General features: G+C 36.7%; 1 protein-coding gene across 3 annotated transcripts; it reads left to right on the forward strand.

The window, feature by feature from the left end:
• The first annotated feature begins 277 nt into the window (after positions 1–277).
• LOC104798896 (GDSL esterase/lipase At4g10955-like) lies at positions 278–2787 on the forward strand. Of its 3 annotated transcripts, none has more exons than XM_010521118.1 (4): positions 278–496; positions 588–750; positions 1071–1710; positions 2246–2787. In XM_010521118.1, the coding sequence occupies exons 2-4, from the start codon at positions 647–649 to the stop codon at positions 2594–2596; spliced, it is 1095 nt and encodes a 364-aa protein (XP_010519420.1). In that variant the 5' UTR covers positions 278–496; positions 588–646; the 3' UTR covers positions 2597–2787. The 3 variants fall into 3 exon arrangements, with proteins under 3 accessions (XP_010519420.1, XP_010519423.1, XP_010519421.1); XM_010521121.1 differs by having other exon boundaries at positions 613–750; XM_010521119.1 differs by having other exon boundaries at positions 640–750.
• Positions 2788–15153: the final 12366 nt, after the last annotated feature.

A 15153-nucleotide genomic window follows, 5' to 3' on the forward strand; every position in this document is an offset into this window, starting at 1 on the left:
AAACAAGATTGAAATTCAAAGTTTTAATAAACTATTTCAATAACAATCTACAAATATGTATTATTATTATTATTATTTTCCAATTTTTAATCAGAACAAGTTACTTTTACAAATTTTCCGTTATATTGTTATATGACTTTTGGAGCCTTCGTCTTTTACGTCCCGTTGACATTGACTTTCCCTTGGATTCCCAAGAAAATATTTTTATTATTATTATCATCATTTCCAATATTTATATGGCAATTTGCTTTGATACAAACTTGCACGATTTTGCCCCTTAAAACAAATGGTCTCAACATCCTCCTCTTCCTCTCAATTTCAAAATCCTACAAGAGGAAGAAGAAGTACATAGTGTTGTTTGTTCTTTCTCTCTTCTTGTCTTGTAGTTCTTTGTAGGCTTCGTCTTATTACAATGGCAAGCTCCGGTTTCAAGAATTGGAGTTTGAATCCGATGTTTTCTTTGAGATAATGGGTTTTTTTTCTTTGACGCAAATCTGTAAGTTTTCTGCGTTGAATATGTTCATATTGTTATATTCGTATATATATGTAAGCATGGCTCCATTTCCAATATTTGATTCATTTTCAAGATTCATTCATTAAATAAATTGGAAGTGGGGGGTTGTCTCTGAATAATCTAAGAGGAAAGATGGAGGAAGAAGAAGAAGAGGTGATGGTGAAGGAAGGACTAATGGCATCCCAAAGAGAGATTTTCAGCATTTCTGGTCCCATCCATCTTACCTCCATTGATTGGTCAGTCCATTTCTCATCTCTAACAAAAATCTCTTATAACTCATACAATAATTATCACCATTTCACATATTACAGTTTAATTATAATGTTTTCCACTATTATAATTCAAATTATTACTATTCTTATTGAATAATTTAAATTGACAACATAGTTCATTTTCTATAAAAACTATAATTTTTATAAAAATATAATTGTAATGTAATAAACAAATTTAAAACTAAATAAAAAGTACATTCATATATAAATTTAAAAATTATATATAAATTACCCGTGAATATTTGTAAATTTGGATTAATTTTTTATTAGTTTTTTAAATATAGGAACAACGCGTATCACAGAACATCGGTTGCGGCGTGCCTAGTACAAGGAGTGTACATACTAGAACGCGACCGCCAACAAAACCGCGTCGGGATCAAATCGCAGGCAGCGTCTTGGTGGGAATCCTTCCACTTCTCTCTCTCCGAAACGCTGATCGACGACTCCGACCACTCCATATACGGCGCCGTTTTTGCCTACAAACCCCATTACAGTTACCATCATACCCTTCACGGCTACAAGCTCCCACCACGTCACGTGATCGCATTCCGCGGCACAATCATGAAAGCGCACTCCCGGTCACGTGACCTGCGCCTCGACATCCGCTGCGTCCGCGACAGCCTTCACGACAGTACGAGGTTCCTCCACGCCATGGATGTTGTCCAGACCACGGTCGCCAATAATGGTGGCGTCTCCGCCGTGTGGCTCGCAGGACACTCTCTCGGCGCCGCGGTGGCTCTGCTCGCCGGGAAAACCATGACGAGGAATGGTTTTCCGCTGGAGACTTACCTCTTCAACCCGCCGTTTTCGTCGGTTCCCATAGAGAGAATCGTGAAGAACGAGAAGCTGAAACACGGAATTCGATTCGCCGGAAGTCTCGTGAAAGCCGGAGTCGCTATGGCCGTCAAGGGTCGCCACCACAAGGTGAGCTTTTTGATCGGATATTATATGAGAATCTTACATGTGATTGAGCTTCATAGTATGTAAATATGTCGTATTTAGTTGGGTTATATAATGATGAAAATGTAATTGAGCATCTACAAACCCTAATTGTTCGTCTCGGATATCACATATATATATATATATATATATTGAGTCGCTTACTATAAAAATTTGGTGTTTGTTGGAGGTATTATTTAATTTGTATGGGTTTGGACATACTCATGCCTCATGCATACACATAAATGAAACCAGAGCATTTTTCATAAGTTAAAAACAGAAACACATAAATGTATCGTATTTTTTTTATAAGAAGAACTCACGTTTTATTACATTTTTTCTATAATCCGTAAGTTCATCGAGTTATTGACCCAACTATATCTCCTATAGGATATGGAGAAGTTCGGGTGAATACCCCTCTCCACGTTTGGATTAGGAACTCAGGTTTTATTACATATTTTCTCGCATTATTGGGTACAATGTAGTAAGGTATCTCACGTATATATGTATATATATGCAGGGACAGGAAGACGGTCCATTTGAGAAATTGGCGTCATGGATACCATACCTCTACGTGAACTCAGAAGATCCGATATGTTCAGAATACGTAGGATATTTCGAACACAGGAAGAAAATGTTTGAGATAGGGGCAGGAAAAATAGAGAGAATAGCGACCAAGAATTCTCTAAGAAATCTTCTGTCGGGAGGAGGAACATCGTCGTCGTCGTCAGAGCCTCTCCATCTTCTGCCATCGGCCTATCTCACTATCAATACGAACAGATCCCCAGATTTCAGAAGAGCTCATGGGATTCATCAGTGGTGGGATCCTTGTTTCTCCGGTCGCTATGTTTTGCACCAGTTTCCTTCATAACGCACCATCACTCACTATACACACACACACTCTCACATGGAGATTCATCGTTCTTTGTTGTTTTTGTTTCGAATATTCGAGAGTCCAAACCTTGTTCAGATTTTGAAGGAGTCGCAAAAGATTTCAATGTTTGTTAATGACATATCCAAACTTGGGTGGGCTCATGATAATAAAACATATAACTTATAACTTATGTTTTTATTTCGAGTTTAAATTCAAGGTTCAAATTTTACTTTTTGGTTGGAAGTGTAGTTAGGCAAAAAAAAACTGGTGAACTCTTGGATTATATAAAAAGAGAGACTTAACATTATTAACACTATTTTTGCACCGGAAATGTAAAAACTATATTCGAATTTCATGTAAAGCCCTCTTCAATAAATACTTTTTTCTCTCTTTTTCTTTCCATTTTTTTTTCTCTAACTTAATTATTCATATGTGTGTGTGATATACGGTTGTTTATCTTTGAATCGGATTATGATAATATGATGTATATAATAGTTGCATATTAAATATTTTTTTTATGCGTTTTGAATATAGTCACGACCACATCACATGATGTGTGTGGCCCAATTCCGCCGACGATGTAGAAAAAAAAGGGCACATGCATATGTTTCTTCATTATTTCAATCTAATCCATTTATATTTCCGTTTGGCCTCTAATCTTTCTCTAGTTGTCACCTGGGGCCCCTTTTGTTTTTGTTTTTTTTTTCTTATTTGCTGGACATACAAACATTTTTAGCAATTTCCTAAATATCATGAATTGAATTTCTTGTTCGGAGTTTTTCAGATATACTTTGATTGAATATCTTCAAAAAAATTATTTTCAACTCGGAATAAAAAAAATATTTTACCAAAAAGCGTCCGAATTTTATTTTTTGTAAGGAGAAAAGCCTACTACGTCTTGTATTTTTTCCTTGATCCTTATTTTTTTTATAATATGTTATAAATTCTAACCTATGTAATTAAAATGTATTTCACAAAGTTTTTTTTGGACAACCGAGTATCCTAAATTAAGATCAAAACTAATCTCGAGATCACGAGTCAACCATATAATTTGCATTATACACTCTCACTAAATTTAAAGTTCGAATTTGGAACGCAATATGCACTTTGGATCTCATTTCACCGATTGAACTATCCGAATTTTGTTAGAACCGTATATCTCAATCTTATTAAACTCTATTCTAAGGCGCAACAAATAAATAATTTCCGTTTCCATCCGAGCATTTATATATATATAGGTTAATCTTAATTATTTTCAAAAGGTTCATCCTAATTTAGAGTATGGGCCACGGAAATATATCCATGAGAAAGGAGTTTGATATACTTGAAAAATTATATTGAAACAGAAATGTAGTAAATGGGATTTCGCAATGGAATCAATTTCTTAAATGAAATAAGCATATTCCCATGCAGAAATCATGTAATCTATAAAGGAGCAATGGGAATATTAAAAATTTTTGGTGGGTTAATGAGTCAAAGTAATCAGACGTAATCAGGGAGAGGGTGATTGGTAAAATCCAACGCATTCTGTCTTCTGGGAAGCCTCCTGTCGGTGGCCGATCGAGTTCGGTCCGAACTGTATCCACGTGGGACCATGTCTCTCTATCTAACTATTTCAACTTTACCCCTTACCGTGTATCATTTTTGTTTTTGGTTTTGATCGGTAATCATTTGGATTGAGGTAAGATCGGTTATTTCAAAAATAATATATCATTCAAATTCTACATTTAAATATTTTTTTTAAAATTTTATAAATTAGAAAATTGTGGAATAAGAGTTAACATAATTGTAAATTTTACATATATTGATTTTTTTACTGTATCACATTTTCTTCATGATTACGAATTTCAATTTGTTTTTTATATTTTATAGGTATAAAATTTTTATGTTCTCAATTATCTTAACTCTATAAATTCCTGTAAATTTAACTTTTCTAGACTCTTTAATTAGCATCTATAAAATCTTAAATTATATCAATTTGGACAACTTGATTAGTTACTATTTCAGAATTATTGCTCGATATGCAAACTCACTCCAGATTTAGATTTTTGGACAAGAAGCACTTTTTGTAACGAGCAAATAAATAGAGTTGATGGGAAGTATTAATTTTTATATTTTGTGAAGACAATATTCATAACAAAAACACAAAATTAGTTCAACTATCGTGTATTTTTTAAAAAACTTGTTGGGTTTTTTTTGCCCTAATAAAGAGATGGAAAGGTTTCTTCCCATTAAGGCTGTTCACTTTCCGTATGATCATTTCTTTTTGAGATCGCAATTTCTAATGGTGTTTGTTTAATCTAATAAACATCACTATTATATTCCTACAAAACAAATAATAATAATAATAATAATAATAATAATAATAATAATAATAATAATAATAATAATAATAACAATAATAACTGTTCGTTATGATTCCATTGTTTGTAATAAGATCTCTCCAATATGATAACATATCCAATCTAACAATCATATGCTGGGGAACAAATGTATTCTCTCTCTATAGTGGGGTAAAAGATAAAATTATATAGTAACTAATAATTAATAATGCATGGCACTAATACATAGTTATTGTTGTGGTTGTTGTTGTGAAACGTCTCTTTGTCTTTATGGACAGTGAAACTTTTAAAAATCTAAAAGAGATTCTAATGTAATATATAAATACCCGCTGTTATTCTTTCAAATAATTAAAAAAAATTCATTCGAACCATTTTCTACCATATTTAATACTTTTTCTCAAGACTGCATAATTAAGCACTTTAATCATATGTGACCGACACACATTCATATGTGTGCGTATATATATATATATGTAATGTGTGAGTGTGTTTGTGCGCCCCAGTCTTCAGCCATTGAGAGTTTTCTTCGTTTTTTAATGGTATCTAGGATCCAGCTTGCGTCACGTTTTTTTTTTTGCACCAAAACATGGATATTATATACAATTCCTCCAAAAAAATCTGTTAACCTTAGAATGAGAAGGTTGCAGAAAGCTTTTCGTATCTTATTGATCAACCACAAACATTGGAATATATACAAAAGAAACGAAAGCTGTAGTTCATGTATCTCAGGAAGAGATAAATATGCATCATAACAAATAGATATATGTTAAGATTGAGATCAATGAGATATCAATCTCTAATATTCCCCCTCAAGGTGGAGAATACATGGAATGTATTCTTAGCTTGGATAAAAGATGGTGAAACTGATCAACCGAAAGAGATTTGGTGAGAAAATTCGCTAGTTGATCACGAGACAACATGTGAAGTGGTTTCAGAAAACCACTATTGACCCGATCACGTACGAAATGGCAGTCCAATTCGATGTGTTTCGTACATTCATGGAAGACGGGGTTGTTGGCAATGTGACACAGCGGATTGATTGTCGCAAAAAGGGAAATCGGATGCGGACAATGAACATGTAAATCACGAAGCAGAGCATCTAGCCATACCAATTCGCATGTCGTCTGTGCCATTGCTCTATATTCTGATTCAGCCGAAATCTTGGAAATGGTCGGTTGCTTCTTAGACTTCCAAGAAATTAGCGAGCTACCCAGGAAAATGCAAAAACCCGTGACAGATCGGCGAGAATCAGGGCAAGAAGCCCAATCCGCATCTGTATAAGCTGTCAAACAAAGTTCAGAATTAGCAGGGTATAACAGACCCTGTCCAGGAGCATTTTTCAAATAACGCAGAATCCGAAAAGCAGCTTAGAGATGAGGTTGTCGAGGCTGAGACATAAACTGACTGAGCTTCATTACCGAGTGAGATATGTCAGGCCGTGTGATCGACAGGTAAATTAATTTACCCAGAATTGTACGATATAGCGTAGGATCTTCGATCAATTCACCCATGTCTTGACTCAGTTTCAAACCGAATTCCATAGACATTGCTAGTGGCTTACAACCAAGCATTCCAAATTCTTCCAGCAGTTCAAGGGTGTATTTCCGCTGACAGACCAAAATACAGAGCTTTGAACGAACAATCTCCAAACCCAAGAAATAATGCCAATCCCCAAGATCTTTAACTTTGAATTCTGCCTGGAGGGTGCGCTTCAAATCAGAGATGTAAGCCAAGTTCTTCCCAATGATGAGTAGATCATCGACGTAAATCAGAACAGCGACAATGTCAGAACCCTGTTTTCTAACAAATAAGGAGTTATCCGAATGGGATTGGATAAAAACAGCTGCCAACAAAACTTGAGAGATACGAATGTTCCACTACCGTGAAGCTTGCTTGAGACCGTAAATGGACCTATTCAGACGACAAACCGAATTAGGCGGAACAGATTCTCTCTGAAGATCTGAATAACCACACTACAAAAAAACAGCCTTATATCAACGGATATTATCAACGAAAGAATTGTCAACGGAAAAAATCCGTTGCAAATGTCAACGGAGTTCAACGAAATAGTAACGGATTTTGCAGCGGAACATATCCGTTGATAGTCCGTTTATAATTACAACGGAATAGCAACAGAAATATTCGTTGATATATATTAACGATTATATTCAACGGAACACAGGCGTGGCTTATTTTCAATGGCTTATTGTCAACAGCGTGGAAAATTGCAATGTCCATGTAAAGGTTGTAGAAATTTAAAATTTCTAAGCCAAGAAGTGGTCTGCAAATATCTATATCGAGGGGGTTTTATGGATGATTACTACGTATGGCATATGCATGGAGAAAAAGTCAGGACAACGGCGAATACTATTGTATGGACACAGACAGAGGAGGTAGAAGCAACTGCAGAAAATCAATCTTTTGATTTTGAAACAAGAAATCCGTATGCTCAAATGGTGACAGATGCTTTTCCGGAGGTATTTGAGCAAGTTCAACAAGAAGAAGAAGAGCCGAATAATGATGCAAAAGGATTTTTGACATGCTCACGACGGAAAATCATTCTATATACGAAGGATGCAAACAAGGTCAGTCTCGATTATCATTAGCATCAAGATTGATGAGCATGAAAACAGATTATAATGTTATTGAGAATTGCATGGATTCGTTTTGCAAGACATTGCGTGGGTATTTACCTGAAAACAATCAAGCTCCGCAATCATATTATGATACAAAATCAATCTTAAAGGATTTGGGAATGCCTCATGAAAAGATTGATGTCTGCAGAAACAATTGCATGCTTTTTTGGGATACTGATAAAGAGTTGATGTAGTGTAAATTTTGTGGAGCGAATAGATATCGACCGAGTAAGGAAAGATCTCGTAGAAAGGTGACGTATAAGAAGATGTTCTATTTGCTTGTGTCATATAGATTGAGAAGGTTATATGAATCTGAGAAAACAGCATCACATATGAGATGACATGCAAATCATTCGAGCTCGACAGAAGATATGCAACATCCATCCGATGGCATTGCATGGAAAGATTTCAATAAGGTATTCCCTGATTTTGCTGCTGAGCTTCGGAATGTTTATCTCTACTTATGCACGGATGGTTTTAGTCCGTACGGTCAATCTGGCATGCAATATTCATTATGGCCTGTGATACTCTCGCCATATAATTTGCCTCCGGAGATGTGTCTGAAAAGAGAATTTATGTTTCTAACATTGTTGATTCCTGGACCAGATCACCCGAAGAAGAGTTTTGATGTGTTCCTACAACCTTTAATTAAAGAATTGACAGGTTTGTGGAACATTGGAGTTTCTGCATATGATGTTAGTGTGAAACAAAATTTCACACTAAAAGTTGTGCTTCTATGGATGATCAGCGATTTTCCTACATATGGTATGCTATCTGGATGGAGCACACATGGAAGATTGGCGTGTCCATATTGTATGGAAGAAACTAATGCGTTTTACTTACAGCTTGGCCGGAAATCGTGTTGGTTCGATTGTCATCGACGGTTTCTTCAAATGCATCATCCATTACGGCAAAACCGTACTGCGTTTTTGAAAGGTAAAATTGTTAAAGAGTATGCTCCAATATTGCAGACATGCTTCCAAATGTATTCTGAACGGATAAACAGCGGTGTAATTGACGATTTGCAAGAATCTGTTCGATGTGGAGGTAATTTTGGGTATATATAGTGCAAAGGATTTGGTGATTGACACAACTGGTATAAACGGAGTATTTTCTGGGATCTACCTTATTAGAGTTCGCTTACACTCCGACATAATCTGGATGTGATGCATATAGAAAAGAATTTCTTTGATAACATCATCAATACTATTCTGAATGTCTCAGGAAAGACAAAGGATAATGTCAATTCAAGGAAGGACATGAAGGAAATCTTTAAAAGAAAAGAGTTGGAGTTATCACATGATGGTAAGGCACCAACTCCAATCTTTAGATTACTGGGTCCTGGAAAGAAAGTTTTGATGAAGTGGTTGCAGGAAGAAGTGAAATTTTCTTATGGATATGCTTCCAAATTAGCTCGTTGCGTTAAAACCGAGTGTGCACGAATGATTATGTGGTATAAGTTCATTTTTCAGAGATATTTGTGCCAGAAATTTAAGAAGAAGCAATTTGGAAGTTCTGAAGATCAACATTCCGAAGATTCTATGTGCCTTAGAAAAGGTATTTCCGCCTTCATTTTTCGATGTGATGGAGCATTTAACCGTTCATTTGCCAGATGAGGCGATCGCAGGAGGTCCTGTTCAATTTAGGTGGATGTATCCATTTGAACGGTTTTTCTTCCATTTAAAGAAAAAGGCGAAAAACAAAGTTGCAGTTGAAGGTTCAATTGTGAAGCAATATTTGTTGGAAGAAATCACATATTTTAGCTCATATTATTTTGAACCTCAAACTTCGACGAAGGAAGAAGATCAGAGAATAATGATTTGGATACATATCTATATCATTAAGAATCTCGGTTTAAGAACGACATTCCGAAGATTTTTATGCCGACGGGCTGGATGGGTAGTAAATCAGAGGAACAGTGGTTAACTGTACAGGAGTACAACCATCTCGCTACTTATATTTTATTGAATTACGCAGAACTTCATCATTACGAGAGGTATATACACGTACATATATACTATAGGTATATACATTCAATATTTGATCTTATGTCAGTGAAACTGAATATTCAACGTATCAATATATTGCAGGATCTTTGAGGAACATGTTTTAGAAGCTTACCCAAATTTAAGTGGTGAAGCTTTCGACGAATTGAAACAAGAAAACTACCCATCTTGATTCAAAGACTATGTAAGTGGATATGTATAATAGTAATTTAATCATAAATGATTGCTAACCCAATAACAACTTGTTTTGTTGTAGGTTCAATCTTTAAGTAACGAGAGGATTCCGTATTGGGTACGAGATTTATCACAAGGGCTCAGCAGAAAAGTGATGTCATGGCCGATCATGTTCACGCGTGGATACACATTTCACACGTATGAACATGGAAAACATCGTAATACGTTCAACTACAGAGTGTGCATCAAGAGTTCGAATTACAGTGATTCATCAGATGATTCGGATTTTTTTGGAGTTTTACATCAGATCATCCAGATCGAATATCCCAGATTAGTCGGTCTGAAAACAGTGGTCTTTCGATGTCATTGGTTCGATACAACCACGGGACGTGGATCGCGGAAAAACAAATGGGGAGGAATCGACATCAATCCAACACGAGCATATCCTAAATATGATCCTTTTATTCTCTCGGATCAAAGTGATCAAGTCTGTTTTATTCTTTACCCAAAATATCCTATATCACAACATAAAAGACGCAAAGAAGATCAATGGTCAGCTGTGGTGAAAATCAATCCTCGAAGAATGGTGATCAGTTCATCAACAATAATTGAAGATTTTGAAGAAGCGGTGCAAGACCCGAGTGAAAATTCAGTGCTTCCTATTCGACTTGAAGATTATGAAGATACACTTGTAATTGCGGATGTGGAAGATGAAGATATTGATAATTTTACCCATGTTGAACCCGACGAATTTATTTCTGATCACGATGATATATCATCCGAAAGTGAAAATGATAACGATTCGCTGTAATTTTTATATATTTTTGTAATATGTTGAATATTTTAAACTTTTCGTTTTTTTACTTTCGGATTTTATTTTTTTTACATATTTTTAAAACCATCAACGGACTTCCGTTGATTATTTCAACGGATAACCGTTGAATCACCTGCAGGATGCGACATTAAATTCAGAGACATGTCAACGGATTTTTCGTTGAAAAAATCCACGGAATTCCGTTGACACATCCAATTCCCAAAGTTATCAACGGATATCCGTTGATTCTCTCCAGATCTGCAATTAAATGCAGCGATATATCAACGGATGTCCGTGGAAAATTTTCAAAGAATAGATCAGTCCGTGGATATTTGCAACGGATGTCCGTTGATACGTTCATCCGCCAATCAGAACGTCTTGAAATCCGTGGAAAATATCAACGGATTCTCGTTGATCACTATATATCAACGGACGTCCATTGATATCATCTATAAATCTGCCAGCGATTTTCTTTCCCCCTCATTCCAATCTCAATCTCAAAACAAAAACGTAAAAAAAACGCAGAGGGATTCGTAGAGACGCAGGAACATGATCGAGCTTGAACGATTGCTCCAACATCAGAAGGAAGAGACGGAGCGGCAGATGGCGGAACAACAGGCGAAATGGGCAGAGCAGCAAGCGAAGATAACTAATCTCGAACACATGATCGAGCTGCTTAGAGGAGTTCATCCTCCACCTCCCTCAACAACACCTTCAGCCGGCGGAACCTCCAGCGCTCGAACTCCCAGAACCACCGAAGACGAAAAAACCGAAAGTTTGAATTAGTTTTCGGTAATTTAATTTTATAATTTGTATCGAATCTCGTTTAATTATATGGTTTAATATTTTTAATTTAAATATTTATATTTTTAATTTATATTTTTTATTATTTTTAATATATAAATATAAATATATATATATATATCCGAACGTCAACGGATATATCCGTTGACAGAACTATTATCAACAGACATCCATTGCTATATCCGTTGATATTATTAACGGATTTTTCCACCGATCGCTGTTGTTGCAAATTTGCAACGGTGTGTATCAACGGATATATGTTGAAATATGGAACGGATTTATTCGTTGCAAAATACGTTGACATATATCAACGGATTATTCTGTTACCATGCCGTTGCTATTATCAACGGAATTTTATCGTTGATAATCCGTTGACATTTTCAACGGTTGGTAACAAAATCTTGATTTCAACGACCGTATTGCAACGGGTTACGTCCGTTGAAAATTCTGTTGAAAATCAACATTTTCAACGGATATTTGGGCTATTTCAACGGAAAAATCCGTTGATATTAGGGGTTTTTTTTGTAGTGCCAGGAGGAAGAACCATGAAAATTTTTTCATTCAATTCTCCATTCAAGAAGGCATTAGCAACATCCATTTGCTGAAGAAACCAGCCGTGAGAAGCAGCAAGAGCCAACATAAGGCACACCGTAGTAATCTTAGCCACATGGCTAAAAGTTTCTAGAAAACCAATGCCCTCGACTTGAGTAAAACCCTTCGCGACCAAACGGGCTTTGTGCCATTCCACTGTGCCATTAGAGCTGTACTTGGTTTTAAAAACCCATTTACAACCTATAGGGTGCTTCCCGAGTGGTAACTGACAGATTGACCAAGTATTGGTCTGAGTAAGAGCATTCAACTCAAGGTGTGTGGCATCTCTCCACTGAAGAAACTTAGCAGTGCGAGAATAGGTTGTAGGCTCCGGGATAGTCAAAATAGAGAGAATAAAATGCTTATAGGCTGGGTTCAGGCGATCGTAAGAAACAAAGGAAGAAAGAGAGTAAGGCGTAGAATTTGTAAGGTCGGGTGGTTTGTGGTGTGTAATCATATAACAATGGTAATCGGATAAGTAGGCAGGGGGTTTAGTTTGTCTTGTTGGTCGGACATTGTTCTCTGAATTAGAAGAAGGAAGAATCGATGACACAGCGAGAGACGAATAAGTTGCTGAAACAGACGAAATGGGCAAAGAGACATGACCAGAAGAGGAATCTGTTGGTTTAGTGCTCTATAATGTACTGTTATGCGAGCTTTATTTAGATACATTTGATGTATTGACACTTTCTATGGTTTATGGATGAGTGTTTTATTCATTACATGTTTTGCATACTTGATATGTTATGAAATCCATGTATTGTTATGAAAAATGCTAAACTCCCTAGTCGTATGTTATTGTGGGAATAATGTTGTAATAAGACTAGTATGATGTGTGATTGATGATCATAGAGATGATCATAGGTATTGGATACAATCACAATCATAGGTATTCGTTAGAGAACGGAATACTGGATTGACCTGCATGAGATTGTCACATGGACTAGCGTCATGATTTGAATCTAATATGACAGTTCCATGATTGGATCCTTAGACCTGAGATATCTACGGAATCCAACATGAGGAGTTGCGTACTTTGAATACGTCAAACGTTGTGCGTAACAGGAGGACTATAAAGGAGTGTATCAAGTACGAAACGAATCATGTGATGGATCGTAGATAGTCAAGACGGGATTTGTACCTTTCGTAAAAGAGAGAGATATCGTTGGGCCCCTCGTGTGAGCGAGATTGTAGAAATGTGTGGTCGCACTATAGATGAACGTCGTCTATTTCGTACAGTCGAACTCAGTGAATGAGAAAGCAGTCGAATCAGATAAGGTAGCCTATCCATGTCTTATGTTCGACTTATGATATCATGATACAAAAGAATCATCAGCTAGAATCATCATTGGCGTTCGTAAGATCACGAACAAACTCTATTCGAGATAGGTAGTCATAGTGTCTTGCTAGAGACTGCCTATGACTTGTATATTCGAAATAGAGATTTTGGGTTATACTGTTATATCGAATGAGCCTACAGGGTCATACACGCAGGGAAAGACAAAACGCACGAGAAAACGACGAAAAAACCGAGACGGAAGGGTCCAGACCGGACGGACCAGAAGTGCCAGACTCGACGGTCCGACAGGTCCACGTGCATTTCTGGACCGTCCGTTCAGGCTTTCGGATTTTTCGAAAATTAAACCAAAATTAGGGTTGAATCAGTTTATAAGAAGGAGATTAAAACCCTAATGAAGAGAGCCGATTTTAAACACTTCTACAGACTTTGGTGAGATCCAAGAGGTTCTAAGCAGTGATCTAAGTCTAGTTTTCTCGAAGCAACAGACCGAATAGTTGATTCGGGTCCTAGTAGACAAATTCCAATAGTTGGAATCCATCCCGAGGTGTGGATACGTGTAGACGGCGAGGTAATCTTCCTGCCTTAAGTGATCGAATAAATTCTTCAGTTGATACAAGCCCCGGATCGATTGAGGTAAGCGCTCTAACGTTTCTACGATTCATACATGCATGGTTCTAGGGTTTAATAAAAATTTTGTTTTACATCCGCTGCGCAAACCCTAGAATCGATCTCTTAGGAATAAGATTCGCTCTAGAGATCCCAAGAAATCCCAACAGAATCATAGAAAAACAGAGGAGAAGGAGAGTCCGAAAAAAATCAAGAGTAGAAGACAGAACTAACTCGGTGACAAAGGGAAATGATGTCTCGTGAAAAATAACATTTCTGGAAATTGAAATGATATTAGTTTCCAAATCTAAAACCTTATATCCTTTGGTGCCATTAGGATAGCCGAGAAAATCTGAAGGTTTGGCACGAGGGGAGAACTTATGACGATCTTTTGTATGGATAGATACGTAACATAAGCATCCAAAAACCTTAAGCTGATCATAAGCAGGAGAAGTTCATGTGAGAACTTCGAAAGGACTTTTATTTTTCAGTAAAGGCAAAGGAATTCGATTGATTAAGAAAACGGTCGTGAGAATGCATTCGCCCCAAAAAACTAATGGAATGTTGGATTGAAATAGGAGAGAACGAGCAACATTTAAAATGTGTTTATGTTTACGCTCAACCACAGAGTTTTGTTGCGAAGTATAAGGACACGAAAAGTAATGAAAAATGCCTTTCGACGAAAGAAAGTCGATGAAGGCAAGTTCAGGTGCGTTATCGGATCTTATGGCTTTGACTTTGGCCGAAAACTGATTTTCAATGAAAGCTATGAATTGTGGAAACTTAAAGGAGACATCACTCTTATTGCGAAGGAGATAAACCCACGTGACTCGTGTACAATCATCAACAATTGAAAAAAAAAAAATCGATGTCCATCCACCGTAGGTATATGGAACGGTCCCCAAATATCGAGATGTAACAAGGCAAATGGGCTATCAGACATGACCAAAATGTGGAAAAGAAAGAGACTTCTGCTTGGCAAGTGGACAGACTTTGCAATGCAGATTTTTATTTGACGAAATCTGAAGATGACGGGCGTTCGCTAGACCATGAATCTTGATGTCAGAAGAATGGTCAAGACGAAGATGTCATACGTCAAAATCGACCGAAGAGAGGGCAGTGCAAATAGATGAAGATGCGGAAAACAAAGACGAAGAAGTGAGTGATGGTTCTAGAAGATAGAGGTCATGACAACTTCTACCCGTGCCAATCGTCAATCCCCGAGAACGGTCCTGAATGACAAACGAATCCGATGAGAAAAGCACTGAAAGAAAGTTACAG

Source organism: Tarenaya hassleriana, unplaced genomic scaffold (genome assembly GCF_000463585.1).
Source record: "Tarenaya hassleriana unplaced genomic scaffold, ASM46358v1 Cleome6, whole genome shotgun sequence".
Lineage (NCBI taxonomy): Eukaryota > Viridiplantae > Streptophyta > Magnoliopsida > Brassicales > Cleomaceae > Tarenaya > Tarenaya hassleriana.

Bases quoted from the DNA above. Each gene is read 5' to 3' on its own strand.
- LOC104798896 (XM_010521118.1), top strand. From the start codon at position 647: ATGGAGGAAGAAGAAGAAGAGGTGATGGTGAAGGAAGGACTAATGGCA. The intron at 751-1,070 runs GTCAGTCCATTT...TTTTAAATATAG, and splicing joins CATCTTACCTCCATTGATTG to GAACAACGCGTATCACAGAA. The intron at 1,711-2,245 runs GTGAGCTTTTTG...ATATATATGCAG, and splicing joins TCAAGGGTCGCCACCACAAG to GGACAGGAAGACGGTCCATT.